Source organism: Salmo salar, chromosome 20 (assembly GCF_965601325.2).
Source record: "Salmo salar chromosome 20, fSalSal1, whole genome shotgun sequence".
In the NCBI taxonomy this organism is placed as follows: Eukaryota; Metazoa; Chordata; class Actinopteri; order Salmoniformes; family Salmonidae; genus Salmo; species Salmo salar.
The window spans coordinates 43,531,465-43,546,155 of record NC_138310.1 but is presented as its reverse complement, the minus strand read 5'-3'; the positions used below and the strand labels follow the sequence as shown (position 1 = coordinate 43,546,155).

General features: G+C 42.7%; 1 protein-coding gene across 1 annotated transcript; it reads right to left on the bottom strand.

Annotated features, from left to right (window-relative positions):
* Window positions 1-4,482: 4,482 nt before the first annotated feature.
* Window positions 4,483-7,798, bottom strand: tsen34 (TSEN34 tRNA splicing endonuclease subunit). Its single transcript, XM_014161953.3, has 4 exons — window positions 7,191-7,798; window positions 6,756-6,894; window positions 6,381-6,665; window positions 4,483-6,184 (listed from the first exon to the last, which is right to left on the bottom strand). The coding sequence occupies exons 1-4, from the start codon at window positions 7,485-7,487 to the stop codon at window positions 5,982-5,984; spliced, it is 924 nt and encodes a 307-aa protein (XP_014017428.2). The 5' UTR covers window positions 7,488-7,798; the 3' UTR covers window positions 4,483-5,981.
* Window positions 7,799-14,691: the final 6,893 nt, after the last annotated feature.

The following is a 14,691-nucleotide window of genomic DNA, read 5'->3' as shown; positions in this document are numbered from 1 at the left end:
AACAGTTAGAGCAGTGGTCACCAACCCAAGGCATTCCTAGTCGATTACCAAACATTTTTGTTGAAAATCCAACGATAAAGGCTTGCGCTCCTTTTTTATTATTTTTTGTGTTGTGCTGTTGGTAGGTGCACTTTCTTCATTATTGAATATTAAAACATACAATCTACTTGCAGTGAAACCGCTCAACATTTACATTACATTCAGTCATCTAACAAACTCCCATCCAGAGCAACCCACAGAAGCAACCAGGGTCAACGCCCTGCTCAAGGGCACGTCGACAGATCTCCCACAAGGTCAAAAACGCAAACCCGAACTAGTGAACTATCAGCCACTGGCCCAAGCTCCCAACTGCCAGGCCACCAGCCCTCCAAGATCCCCCAACAGTTCCTCGGGAGCTGCCCCTGAACCATCTAAGACTCCCCCAACAGTCCACCCCCCCCCCCCCAAAAAAAACATAGTAAAATAAACGAATTCCATTCCCCACCCCCAAGACCCACGCACCCCCCAGCCCATCTCCAAATTCACCAACAACCAACAAAATGAACAAAAGAGAAAAGGCAAAGACAAAGGTAAACCAAAAACAACAATGCAAATAACAAAAGACATCAAGAACAAAAATCATGGTAGGTGCACTTGATTCAGAAGCCCTGTGCGCCATGTAGGCATTTTGGACTATTTCATTACTCTGAAAAGACAAATGAATTCTAGCCACCGGACCAGAAGATCTGTGGCTAAATCAAGTTTATCTACTTCTGGTCAATCAGATAGCTCAAATCACTGTACAGATTTTACGACCCCGGCCACAGCAAAGTTTGATACTAGCCTATGTGAGATTTTATCGCTTTTAAAAACCATGACCAGAGACAGACTGTCAAAGAATACAGCAAAGAGCTGGTGTTTTTATGAGTGAGTTTAAGTTTTTATTCAACACTGTCAAAAGTTTTTATTCAACACTATTACAAAACATAAAATACGCTTCTCACCTCTCATGCTGCAGCTGCAGTGAATGAGTAGGCAAGTGTATCGACAGCCCTGCGTTTTTATTATTATTAGCAGCTCGTCATGTCTACTTTAATATCAAGGAATATTTAACTTTCTCTGGTCATAGGAAAGACATGAATTTGTGCATGAGGCCGATGCAGATGTGGTGCGACTTGAGTTTCACCATCAGGTGGAAGACGGTGTCCACTCTCTCTGGTCAGTCTTACCGGGAGAGGAAGGAGAGAGCAGGGACAATGAGAGGCAGACCCTCTGCTGCACTCTCCCTCCCTCCTCTGAGGCTGTTGGTGCGTTCAAGACAACTGCGAAATTGGAAAAATATGAGGTCAAATCATGACATCAGTGATCTTCAGGTCGAACAGTCGGAGCTCTAGAAAGAGGCCCGAGTTCCCGTGTTGCATGACCCTTGAAAATTATCTTTCCCAGTCTGAGCTCTGACCTGAAGATTACTGACATTATGATTTTACCTCTTTTAAACACCCGCCCACTTAGCCCGGAAACCAGCTGCACCAACATGTCAGAGGAAACACTGTTCAACTGACGACCAAAGTCAGCCTACAGGCACCCGGCCCATCCACAAGGAGTCGCTAGAGCCAAGTGAAGCCTGACCGGCCAAACTCTCCCCTAACCCGGACGATGCTGGGCCAATTGTGCGCCACCCTATGGAACTGTCGGTCACGGCCGGTTCTGACACAGCCTGGGATTGAACCTGGGTGTGTAGTGATGCCTCAAGCACTGCGATGCAGTGCCTTAGACTGCTGCGCCACTCGGGAGGCTTAAGTCATGTTTTTTTTTTATCTGAGCAGTAGATCTAGGCTTGCTTTTTGACTGCGAAAGTGATCTTCAATCAAAATCAAATCAAGCTTTATTTATACAGCACAGACATTTCAGACATGGAATACAACACAATGTGCTTCACAGGAAAATAAAAACAATGAAAATAAAAACTGAAATATTTACTACACAACAAACAAGAGGATAAAGAATAACAATAAAAACTGAACAACTAAAAAGCACACTAAGGAAAAGCAAAGCTAAAAATGTGCTTTAGGACCATGCGGATGTCTCTGAGCGGTCAGATAGGCTGTTTGGAGTGGTTATCTCTTTTAAAAATGTCCACAGTTTCGGCCTCCCTCAGGTTCTCTGGCAGGCTATTCCACTCGTTATGCCAGTCACATTCTGAGGTCCCCAAAGCACACACAACAAACACTCATCCTGGACAGTTTTATCTCAATCTATTCATTTAGACTCAATCATGGACACTCTTACTGACAGTTGTGGCTGCTTTGCTTGATACATTGTTGTCTCTACCTTCTTGCCCTTTGTGCTGTTGTCTGAGCCCAATAATGTTTGTACCATGTTTTGTGCTGCTAATGTTGTGCTGCTGCCATGTCGTGTTGCTACCATTCTGTGTTATCATGTGTTGCTGCCTTGCTATGTTGTCGGCTTAGGTCTCTCTTTATGTAGTGTTGTGTTGTCTCTCGTCGTGATGTGTGTTTAGTCCTATATTTTTATAGCATTTTTTTTTATCTGCCGTCCCCTTTAGGAGGCCTTTTGCCTTTTGGTAGGCTGTCATTGTAACTAAGAATGTGTTCTTATCGGACTTGACTAGTTAAATAAAAGTACTGGGGTGCACAATCGTGGATTAATTTATAAACCAATACAAGAATCTTAAAATTCAGGGGAGCAACTTTGGTTTTAGAAGGGGGGCGGGGGGACATTTTATTTATTATCCAGACGGATAAACGCTCCAAACAGCCTATCCAACTGCTCGGAGGCATCCGCATGGTCCTAAAGCACACAATTGCCTTGTTTTGTATCACATTCCAATGATAAAACTAGGGGGGACAAAAATGCAATTTCATGTCCCCTGTGAAAGTTGAGCCCCTGTTCAAATTATTTCTAAAACTCACAGGCAGCTGGTGCAGAGACCTTAAAACCAGTGTAATACTGCAGCATTCTGTATGTTTTGCAGTTGATCAATGGCTTTCTTGGATAGACCAGACAGGAGAGCATTAAGCCTGCTTCTAATAAAAACATGGATGAGTCTCTCTGTATCAGCCTGAGAGAGAAACGGCCGCACCTCATGTGGTAAAAGCTATTTTGGTCACATTCCTAATGTGTGAATCGAAATTGAGTTCAGAATCTAAAATACCTCCTTGTTTTTTTACCCGGTGTTTTATCTTTATGCCCGTAAATTAAAATGAGCAGCCAGATTCTCTCTCTGTGCTTTTGCTCTAACAATAAGCACCTCAGTCTTGTCTTGATTTAGCTGGAGGAAGTTGTGAGCCATCCAAGTATTTAAATCTCTAATAATTTATCCGTGGAGCTAAAATGGTGACACAGAAATATAAAGTTGTGTACCGTCTGCGTAGCAGTGAAAATCAATGCAGTGCTTTATGATAACGCTGCCAAGAGGGAACATATATAAACTGAACCGTACTGGACCCAAAATCAAACCTTGTGAAACGCCACGTGATATGTATTTCCTCTGAGTTATGTTCACAAAGAGTGACAAAAAAACTCGACTGGTTAAATAGGCCCTAAACCAATGTAGAACTGGACCGGAGGCCAACCCCCCTCTTCAGTCTGTCTAGAAGGACATCATGGTCAACTGTGTCGAACGCAGCACTTAAATCCAAGAGTACAAGGACAGAGAGCTCATCATTTACCACTTTAATGAAGGCTGTCTCTGTGCTGTGGTGGGCCCAAAAAACAGACTGGAATTTTTCCAAAATACAGTTGGAACATAAAAAAATGATTTAGCTGTTTGAAAACTAATTTATCCAGAAATTTGCTTAAGAATGTAAGGTTGGAGATTGGCCAAAAAAGCTAAGAGCTAAATAATCTACATTGAACAAAAATATAAACGCAACATGTAAAGAGCTGAAATAAAAGATCCCAGAAATGTTCCATACGCACAAAAAGTTCTCTCTCAAATTTTGGCCAGAAATGTGTTTACATCCCTCTTAGCGAGCATTTCTCCATCGTCAAGATAATCTCCAGTTTTGCCAAAGCATACAGTTGGCATTCTGACTGCAGGAATGTCCACCAGAGCTGAATTTAATGTTCATTTCTCTACCATAAGCCACCTCCAACGCTGTTTTAAAGAATTTTGAATTACATCCAACCCGCCCGCGCCTGGCCACGCCAGCACAGGCCCCACTCTGGCTTCTTCACCTGCGGGATCATCTGAGACAAGCCACCCGGACAGCTGATGAAACTGAGGAATATTTCTGTCTGTAATAAAGCCCTTTCGTGGGAGAAAACTTATTCTGATTGGCTGGGCCTGTCTCCCCAGTGTGTAGGGCTATCTCCTAAGTGGGTGGACCTATGCCCTCCCAGACCCACCCGTGGCTGTGCCCCTGCCCAGTCATGTGAAATTCATAGAATATGGCCTAATGAATTGATTTCAATTGACTGATGTCCTTGTATGAATTGTAACTCAGTAAAATCATCGAAATTACTTTTCTTCAGAAAAGGTTGGCGTTAAGAGTTTAATGGCTGATAGCAGAAACTGAGGATGGATAAACAACATTGTAGTTACTCCAAAATACTAACAAATTATGTAAATGATGTTATGTTTAGGGCAAATCCAACATATCATTGAGTACCACTTCATATTTTCAAGCATGGTGGTGGCTGCATCATCTTATGGGTATGCTTGTCATCGACAAGGACTAGGGAGTTTTTTTTGGGATAAAATAAAGTCTACCTTCCATCAGACACTAGGAGACAAATTCACCTTTCAGCAGGACAAAAACCTAAAACATGGCCATAGACACTGGAGTTGCTTACCAAGGCAACATGGAATGTCCAGAGTGGCCTAGCTTGAACATTTATGGCAAGACTTGAAAGTGGCTGTCTAGCAATGATCAACAACCAACAACCAACAACCAACTTCACAGGGCCCGAAGAATTTTGTACAATCCAGCTGTGCAAAGCTGTTAAGACTTACCCAGAAATACCCACAGCTGTAAACGCTGCTAAAGGTTATTCTAACATGTATTGACTCAGGTGTGAATACTTGTGTAAATTAGATATTTCTATATTTCATTTTCAATAAATGTCCAAAACATATTTTCACTTTGTCATTATGGGGTATTGTTTATAGAAGGGTGAGGGGCAGTCCAAGGTCGTATTCATTAAGCACCAAAAAAGAAAACCGAACTGAAACTGGGATCACCTGGAATGTTCATTAAGAAACACTCATTTTTGTTTTCCCACCGCAAAATGTTTTCAATTGCATTTCCTAATACAAGTGCTTTCCTTTTCTTCTGTGGTGGCAACTCTCTGATGTCAGGTCTTTCAGAACACATATAAGCACTCAAACAATGGTTACACTAAAGTGAATTGTCTTCAATTATATTTTCAACAATTGTCACATTACAATCCACACACACTTCAAAGTAAATATTTTTCCAAGGAAACGCCCCCCCCCCCCCCCACTCAAGCCAAGCCATGACGGTTGGCAGTATTATCGACTTTTCATCTTTGATAAAAACCAAGCTACTTTACCAAAATCATACTCTTATTCACAAACTCCTACTGTACCACTGCTAATTGTGGTACAATAATAGTAGCCTCCCCATTGGACTGGAGAGCAACGCACCAGGGGTGTATTCATTAGTGGACACTAGCTAAATGTTTTGCAACGAAAACAAGTTTCTTATTGGACAAATTCAGATAAATTCCGCCCCGTTTGCTTCCTAGTGAATACACCCCTGCTGTCTGTAACCGTCCCACCTCCTGTTCAGTGGCTGAAATTACAAAAGAACCCTAGACTCTACACCCTTGGCACTCCTGTTGTGTTGAATTATTTTGAAAGATATAAGCATTATGACAACTTGGCGATATCGCCATATATAGTGTCCCACTATGGTGCTGCGTACAACATTCCACTACACTGTAGTGACGTGTAGCCTCTGGCTAGATGAGAGATGTCACCAAATTGCTTCCACCTACAGTCTCCAACTGTGATCCTACACCATTCCACTCCACTGTAGTGACGTATACACCACCTCCTCCCTGTCATCTCCCTGGCTTTCCCCTGACGAACACAAGAGGACAGTCTTCTTTACATTGGACCCTAGCCTGGCAATGGCCAGAACGTCACACAGGGGCATCGACTCGTCCATGGAGATGCACACGACAATGAAATAGGCGTGGAAACGGAGGGGGTCACCTGAGAGAAAGGGGATACAGAAGAGAGGAACAGAAAGACTGACACGACCATAGGTTCTGTTTTGTAGAGAATGATAGGCTACCCAATTCGGCAAGATCGGACAAAAAAAGCCACTTTGAAACTACTGGAATCATGCACTCCGCTGAGCTCAATCAAATTTAAACATAGATCAATGTGATTGAAGTAAGGAGCTCACCTGGGTACACCAGGTAGTCTCCCCCAAACTTCCCGGCCGAGGTGAGGTAAAAGCCCTGGCGTCTCAGGTCCCTGAACACTCGGAACCGGGTCTCGGACCTCTCGTCCCGTGGTATGAGCCAGTCTGCGGCCAGGAAACTGCGCACCTCGGGACAGTGAGACAGTCCTGCTCGGGCTGTGCACAGTTGTACCGCCATGGCCGTGCGAGGGAATGAGAAGCCGTGGTCCAGAGCTTCGAGACGGTCTCTCACCGCACCGTCTGAATTCTCCTGGCTTCCAGAATCCTCTAAGAGAAAACATAGTGCCATCAGAGCCAGGACACTTGATTCACTTGTCTCGCACAAATGCCTGTATGTGAGTGATGATGTCCCCTCACCGTTATGTTTCTCAGTCATAACTCTCAGTAATGTTGTCTTCCTGTCCTCCAAGGCCATGGCACCCTGTTCCTGAAAGCTGTTCTCCAGTCCTGCATGGTACTGCTCCACTTGCTCTGGATTCACCTCGGGATCCTCATTCTGTAAGGATAAATTAACCAAACTGAGCATGTAGGGCTTGAGGGGGAAACGCCGGATTAGGGCTTGAACCCACAACCCAGTTATATGGCAAGACACTACCCCCTGTGCCATAAATGTCTTTGGCAGAGGCTATACTATGCTCACTAAGTGGCTAGATCTGTCTTTTACAATCCCAACCACCAATTGCTTTATTTATACAGTACAAATCGTAATGTCAAAGTATTTGCAGCCAATTAGTTATTATAGCATCACCACAACACTTGAAAGTTCTGAACAAGTGAAAAAAAAGTATTTACTGTCGAGTCGGGAATAACTGCAGCTCTCCCCATTTCCGCAAGCAGTCGTCCCTCCTCCGGCAGCAGCTCGAGGGGTCTCCCCAGCCGGGTGTTCTGCCTAGGTTGTCGGGCCAGAGACCCCACCAGGGTCCCTATGATGCCCAGTTCACGGGCCGATTTCAACTCGTCCGCACGCCACATAAGAGGCGTAGGCCCACAGAAGTTTATTCTGATGACATGGCGGCTGTTCGCCATGCTTTCTTTACTCGCGTCCTCTCTGGACACAGTTTTCGTTATCTTTTGCTGCGGCGAATCCATCTGACTGTAGCATACCCAAACGTATGATACTTTTGAGGTCGATTTTGAATTAAATGTTCACGCACTTAACTGTCGCATACACCGGGATGGTGTCCACGTGAGTTATCATGATGCGTATTGGCTGAAAAGCACAATAATTTAATGATTCCTTGGGTTTAGAAGCTATTTGCAACAGTAATATCGAGAGAAACGACACGACAATCTCTTAAATATTGAGCGTACCTTACGTGCAATTCTAGTGCGGGTGAGCTCTGGTACTTCCTTGTGTGTGGGAACAACTTCTTATTCGATGAGGTTTAACGGCAGATGGCATTCAATATGTTGCTTTACCGCCACCTACTAGACTGGAGTACAACTCTCATATACTTTGCTTGTAAAATAAATAAATACCCTACAATCTAACACTACACTCACATTTTTTTATTCACCAAATAAATACTCCACTATTTAAATCTATTTAGACCTACTTCATGCCAACAACCTGATAGGATAGGACATCACCACTTAACACACCATGTAACTCTTCTGATGTCAAGTCTCACACACCTAAATACCTCTCTGCAGCTGCCACCACAATCTCAATTTTCTGCAGCTTACGTTCCATCCCTGCAGTACAATTGATAACCATTGCTATAAATGCTAAAAATCCAATCTTACTGAAACATATATCACTTGTTGGCCCCTCCCTCTGTACTGGTACATATCTACTAGTCACACACTCCTCTCAGGATCCCTTCACCTTGACCCATCTTGCTCTACTTTCTTCACTCAAAATAACAGACAATGTCTCTTCTGTTTCACCACTCTTGCCACCCTGTCTGCGTCGCACAATAAACAACGAGCATCACAAACACCAGGAATCTTCCCCTTCAGTTGGTCAACTTTAACATTTACTGCTACTCCTGTAATCACTCCTTTCAATGGCGCCCTTTGAGAGCGAAACAATTCTCATTTCTTGCCCCCATTTGTTTAACGCCGAGCACCTTCTCCCTCTGATCAGCAGAAACACAAACTATCACAAGACCTCTTCTGGTTACAATACCCAAATCTGTTTTCACCCACCCTGAAACCACAAATGGATCAGCCAAAAGGCAAGGGTCCCACTTTTTCCCAAAACTTCACTCCTACTCTCACAGACTCATCTTTATCCTGACCCTCGGTGCAAGCCTCGGGCTCCGAGAACTTCACCACACCTACCACCTCCGATACTTCGACCTCATTCACGTCCATTTCTCCTCCTGTCTTCAGCTCCCTCTGCTTACACTTTCTACCATTCTTCTGCCATTTTTAACCGACCATCTTCTTCTCTCCCTCTCTTAGACCTCCTCTGCCTCCCTTTTTCCCTCCATTCCTCCTCCGTATTCCAAGCATACGTCTACTTATGATAATACTGCACTTCTCCTGACATACATCTTGTTCTTGCCTTCTCAAGGGACGCCATTTAACCGACTGTCACAATCTCCGTACAATCAGCACGAACCCAGCAGGATCACCTCCTAGAACAATTACTAGCATTAACCACAACAACGTTTATTATATGCAACTAGAATTTACTTAAGATTAAGACTTGGGCAAAGCCTTTTGTGTGGGAACAACCTTCTATTATATGATTGCGGTCCGCAAACAAACGTTAAAGGTGCATGCCACTACCTACTATGCTGGAGTGTGTGGTCAATCACGGTTTACAACATTAAATCCTCCTACCTAACTCAGTACTACTGGGAAAATAAAAAACAGCCTTATTAACTTTTAATAGACCCCATCCCTCAAATCCCTTCCTAAACCCCCAACCTCAATGACCCATCTCTTCTGCCACACTATCAAAATGGCTCTGATCTTACATTTGTCCTCACCTTTACCCAGTGGAACATTAATATAATTTATATATCTCATTTTAAATGGTCTACAATTTCATTCTCTTCCATACCCGAATGGGCTGGGACCCAGCAGAATCTCACTACTACACTCAGTCTCTCAATTCTCCATAATAACATTAATACCTCCAATAGTATGTCACTCCTATTAGATTTGCCAAATGATAAACTATTCAATACAGACAGGGAATCTGAGCATACTATAATTCTGACAAGTTGTACGTCCTCCACCCACTAGAGGGCAACTACTATCGAAAACAGTTCAACTGTATACTGACAGAGTATACTGACAGTTCATCTGTTAGTCTTCTACATATCTGCACATCAAATTCAGGAACGTCAACGCCTGCTCCTGTGCGCCAACTATCTGGGTCCTTGGATCCATCTGTGAGAAGCGGAAAAATGCATAAAAACTTCTACCATTGTAATTATCAACCAGTTTCCCTATATCCCTGACTTCTGACCAATCTTTCCTTTTCTCTGCCAAGGTTAGATCAACAACAGGATCTGGACGTAACCATGGAGGAACATCCCCTATCACCACAGAAGGGCCAACCTCCAACTCCCTCAAACCACTCTCATCAGCAAGCTTTCCAACTGTCCAACCAAAACGACTGCCATGTCTACTAGTATATTCCCAACAATCATCTAGAACAGTAGCAGTGGGATGGTCAACCTCACAGCCTTTCAGCCTAACCTGATAAGGTAATGACAATTTTTTATGTCGTATTTCCAAAGGCATCTCACCTGCCTCCACTAGTAAGGCACATACAGATGTTGATTTAAATGCACCAATACATATCCTTAAAGCTATATACTGGATTCTGTCCAGCCTCTGAAGCCAAGTCTTCGCCGCCGTTCTATAAACTATACACCCATAATCAATTGTCATCCTGATCAGAGCTCTAGAAATATCCATCAACAATTGTCTGTCAGCACCCCATTCATAACCTGAGACCGAGCGCATAAGATTCACCACCTTCTTTACACTTTGTTTTAACATTTATGACATGATCTTTCCATGTATATCCCTCATTGAACCATAGACCCAAATATTTGTACTCAGAAACCCTCCCCCTCAGCTGTCCATACAGAAACAACTGTATATTATCAGCAACTTCCTATTTTCAAAAGACTTCGCCACTGACAATTTAAAACACTAGTCAATCGACCATCTTTCAACATCCACTATAGCTTGTTGAATAGATTTGGTCACATGAGAGACATTCCTTCCCCTCTTCCAAATAGCTCCATCATCAGCATATAGAGAAGCCCCAATACCCCTACCTACATTTGAAAACACATTGTTAATCATAATGTTGAACACAATAGGACTGATAGCACTGCCTTGACGAATGCCATTGTCAACTCCATAAGCATCAGATAAAATTGATCCTATTTTAACTCAAAAAGAGTGATTAAATAAGGCCAAAACCCAGTTATATAATCTCCCACCAATACCAAGTCTTTCCATTTTAATCAGTAGGCCTTCTCTCCATAGAGTTGTTTGCCTTTTCATTACATCCTTTCATGACCAGGGTTTTTTCAATTTCATTGTTCACCTTTACTTATGCATCCAAAGTAGATCTACCTTTATGGAATCCACTTCGACATTGACTCAATAAACCTTTATGTTCTAGGAAATATGACAATCTGTTGACTATCATCTTTTCCACCAGTGTCCACAAATTAGCAATCAGTGCTATTGGTCTATAACTATCAGCACATGAAGGGTCCTTACCAGGCTTTACAAACGGTAATATGAAATCTAATTGTATTTGTCACATGTGCCGAATACAACAGGTGTAGACCCTTATAGTGAAATGCTTACTTACAAGCCTTTAGCCAACAATGCAGATTTAAGAAAAAAGTTGAAATGTAAAAAAATTATAAAATAGAAAAATATCAAATAATTAAAGAGCAACAATAAAATAACAGTAACGAGACTATATACAGGGGTTACCGGTACAGAGTCAATGTGCAGGGGCACTGGTTAGTCGAGGTAATTGAGGTAATATGTACATGTAGGTAGAGGTAAAGTGACTATGCATAGACAATAAACAGAGAGTAGCAATGTGGGGTTCAATGTAAATAGTCCAGGTAGCCATTTGGTTAGTGGTTTAGGAGTCTTATGGCTTGGGGGTAGAAGCTGTTAAGAAGCCTTTTGGACCTAGACTTGGCGCTCCGATACCGCTTGCTGCCGTGTGGTAGCACGGAGAACAGTCTATGACTAGCTTGGCTGGAGTCTGACAATTTTTTGGGCCTTCCTCTGACACTGCCTGGTATAGAGGTCAGTGATGAACTGGGCCGTACTCACTACCCTATGTAGTGCCTTGCGGTTGGAGGCCGAGCAGTTGCCATACCAGGCGGTGATGCAACCAGTCAGGATGCTGTCGATGGTGCAGCTGTAGAACTTTTTGAGGATCTGAGGACCTATGCCAAATCTCCTGAGTGATTCTCCAAGACTCTCTTGGTGTGTTTGGAACATGATAATTCGTTGGTGATGTGGACACCAAGGAACTTGAAGCTCTCAACCTGCTCCCCTACAGCCCCGTCGATGAGAATGGGGGTGTGCTCGGCCCTCCTTTTCCTGCAGTCCACGATCATCTCTTTTGTGTTGATCACGTTGAGGGAGAGGTTGTTATATCCTGGCACCACACTGCCAGGTCTCTGACCTCCTCCCTATAGGCTGTCTCCTCATTGTCGGTGATCAGGCCTTATTGCACATTTCCAAACAGAAGGTATAACCCCCTCAGTCCAAATCGTATTAAATAATCCCAGGCGAATATGTATGACCTCATCAGGTTGATGCTTACACAGTATATAGCACAACTGATCATGACCTGGTGCTGTATATCTACAGGCTATTAAGGCTGAATGCATCTCATGTATGGTAAAAACAGCATCCAAAGAAGAATCAACAGTATCCATTTTCTTATATACATGATAATTTAAAATCTCACACCTGCATTGCTTATATACTTCATCCAAAGTAACCCCACTATGTACCCTAACAAATGTCTTCCCCAACAAGTCAGCTTTTTCTTTATTAGTTGCAGCCATTTTTTTGACCCACAATTAAAACTGGAATTCGAGTGGACTTGCTTCTTCCAGTCATTTTCTTGAACATAGACCATACATCCCCCAGCTCTGTACCCCTGCCTATTGTAGAGCAGAACTGTCTCCATGCATTTCACTTGAAAGACTTAATGACCCTACGTAGTAATGCTCTCATCCTTTGGAAATCAAGTAGATTTTCAGGAGTCATAATCCCTATGCAACATCCTGTAAACACTATTTATTTTCTCGAATAGATGCAGTGCACCCTTCAGTCCACCAAGGAACCACATTCATTTTCTCACCCACTTCACTTACTGGCAAATATAAATTCACAGCACTCAAAATCAGAGAGGTCACAGAGGCAGCACATACATCAACCAGCCTCTCTAAAGACAACTGTCCAATAGACTTTAAGCAACGATCACCAAACCTTTCCCAGTCTGCTTTATGAAAACCCCATCTTCTGAATGGTGCTCTATCTAGAATAGTAACATCAATGTTCATGGTACACCAAATCTAGAAATGATCACTTCCAACAGTAGAATCCTTAATTCCATTCACACATAGATGCAGTAGAGTTAGAAGCCATTGTGAGGTCCAGGCAGGATGTAACCCCTCTAACATCAACTCTTGCACCACATCCATCATTAAGACATACTAATGCTTGTTTCCATCAAATCTTCCACAATAGTATCATTAGCATCTGTATGTGTGCTTCCCCATAAACTACGTGTATTAAAGTTGCTGCACCGTATCTCTCTAGAGCCCAATTCTCCTGATATTTCATCAAACATCACTACAGATAGTTGACATGGGTTGTAAAAACGTTGTTACTTAATATTACTACCTGCACTGTAGATTTCTACCATCACATTCATATGGGACAGGTATATTACGATATACAAGATCTTCCCTTATGAAGGTAGCACAACCACCACTCTGTCAAATTGATCCATCAGATCTGATTGAACAATAACCAGGAATAATAAAATCAAGATGCGGTCTAAGCCACACATATCACATCAAGTTTGATCTCTAAATCAATTTTTCTTAAACTCCTGACCATTAGCAATAAGGCTTCTGGCATTCCACTGAAGGATAACAAAAACCATAACTTGGATTATCATCATACTGAAACATTCCATCATTAGTATTATTAGGAGTCAACATATCAACAACCATGGTGACAGTAACTGTTACTCCTAAATACTCTGTTGCTGCTTCCACAATGATCTTTAACTTGGCAGTTGTTCTTTCCACAAACACAGTCAGGTTGGTAACCTTTCCAATTAAGGCTATGAAGTCAATCTGATTAACAAGGTGTTCTTTGACACAACACATTTGTGAGAGCAAGATTTCTAAACAGGTCTGGTATCCGTGCCTGGACCAACATAAGCAACATTTCCTACCGTAGTTCCACTTATTCCAGGACTGACCCTATTATCTCCATCATTCTGTCTAATAGTTCCAATCTGCCTTGCAGCCTCTGCATAAGAAACATAATGAGTTATTTTATATACATGGACTTCTAGCCTCTTTCTGCACCTGGCATCCACCAAATGCTGCACTGTGTTCCCCCCCACTATTACAACAGTTAACCATGACATTGTTTCCACATTCACCATAATCCTGTTCCCCTCCCCACTTGGCACAGATTTTATTTTCTTTGCACAGAGACACTACATGTCCCATTCGTTGGCATTTAAAACACCTTAATGGAGGTGGGACAAACTCTCTAACAGCGAAAGCCAGGAATCCCATCTGAACTTCCTTAGGCAAAACCTTCTCAAACATGAATAATACTGACAGGCTTTCACTTCTCTGCCCCTTTCTTACTGAACAGCCTTTTGGCTTCAATCACTATGCTCCCCTCTACATTTCATTTTATATAATCTATGGACATAGATATTGGAATCCCAGAAATGACCCCCCTCAGCTCCAGGGACATAACTTGTTTTTTTCTTCCCATTGAGAGTATTCATTTTCAGAATCGTCCCCGGTTGAACATGGTCAGCACAGAAAATTAAGTCTACCACTACCAACGAATCAGGATAATGTGACTTCACCTATCTTTCTTACGCCATTGGTTAATCGAATAGGTTGCACAGCACTTTAGTTTTCTCACTACCTTCATAACAGTAGAAGTGCCACTGCTGTCAGCAGCGCTTATAGAAGGGTCATTCTTTTTCCTTTTCACCAGACCAACCAGGTCCATGACTTTGATCATCCCCACCCATACCATCAGAACTATCATCCATGTCGACCACAGT

Bases quoted from the DNA above. Each gene is read 5' to 3' on its own strand.
- tsen34 (XM_014161953.3), bottom strand. From the start codon at position 7,487: ATGGATTCGCCGCAGCAAAAGATAACGAAAACTGTGTCCAGAGAGGAC. The intron at 6,895-7,190 runs GTAAATACTTTT...TTATCCTTACAG, and splicing joins CAGTTATTCCCGACTCGACA to AATGAGGATCCCGAGGTGAA. The intron at 6,666-6,755 runs GTGAGGGGACAT...GTTTTCTCTTAG, and splicing joins TATGACTGAGAAACATAACG to AGGATTCTGGAAGCCAGGAG.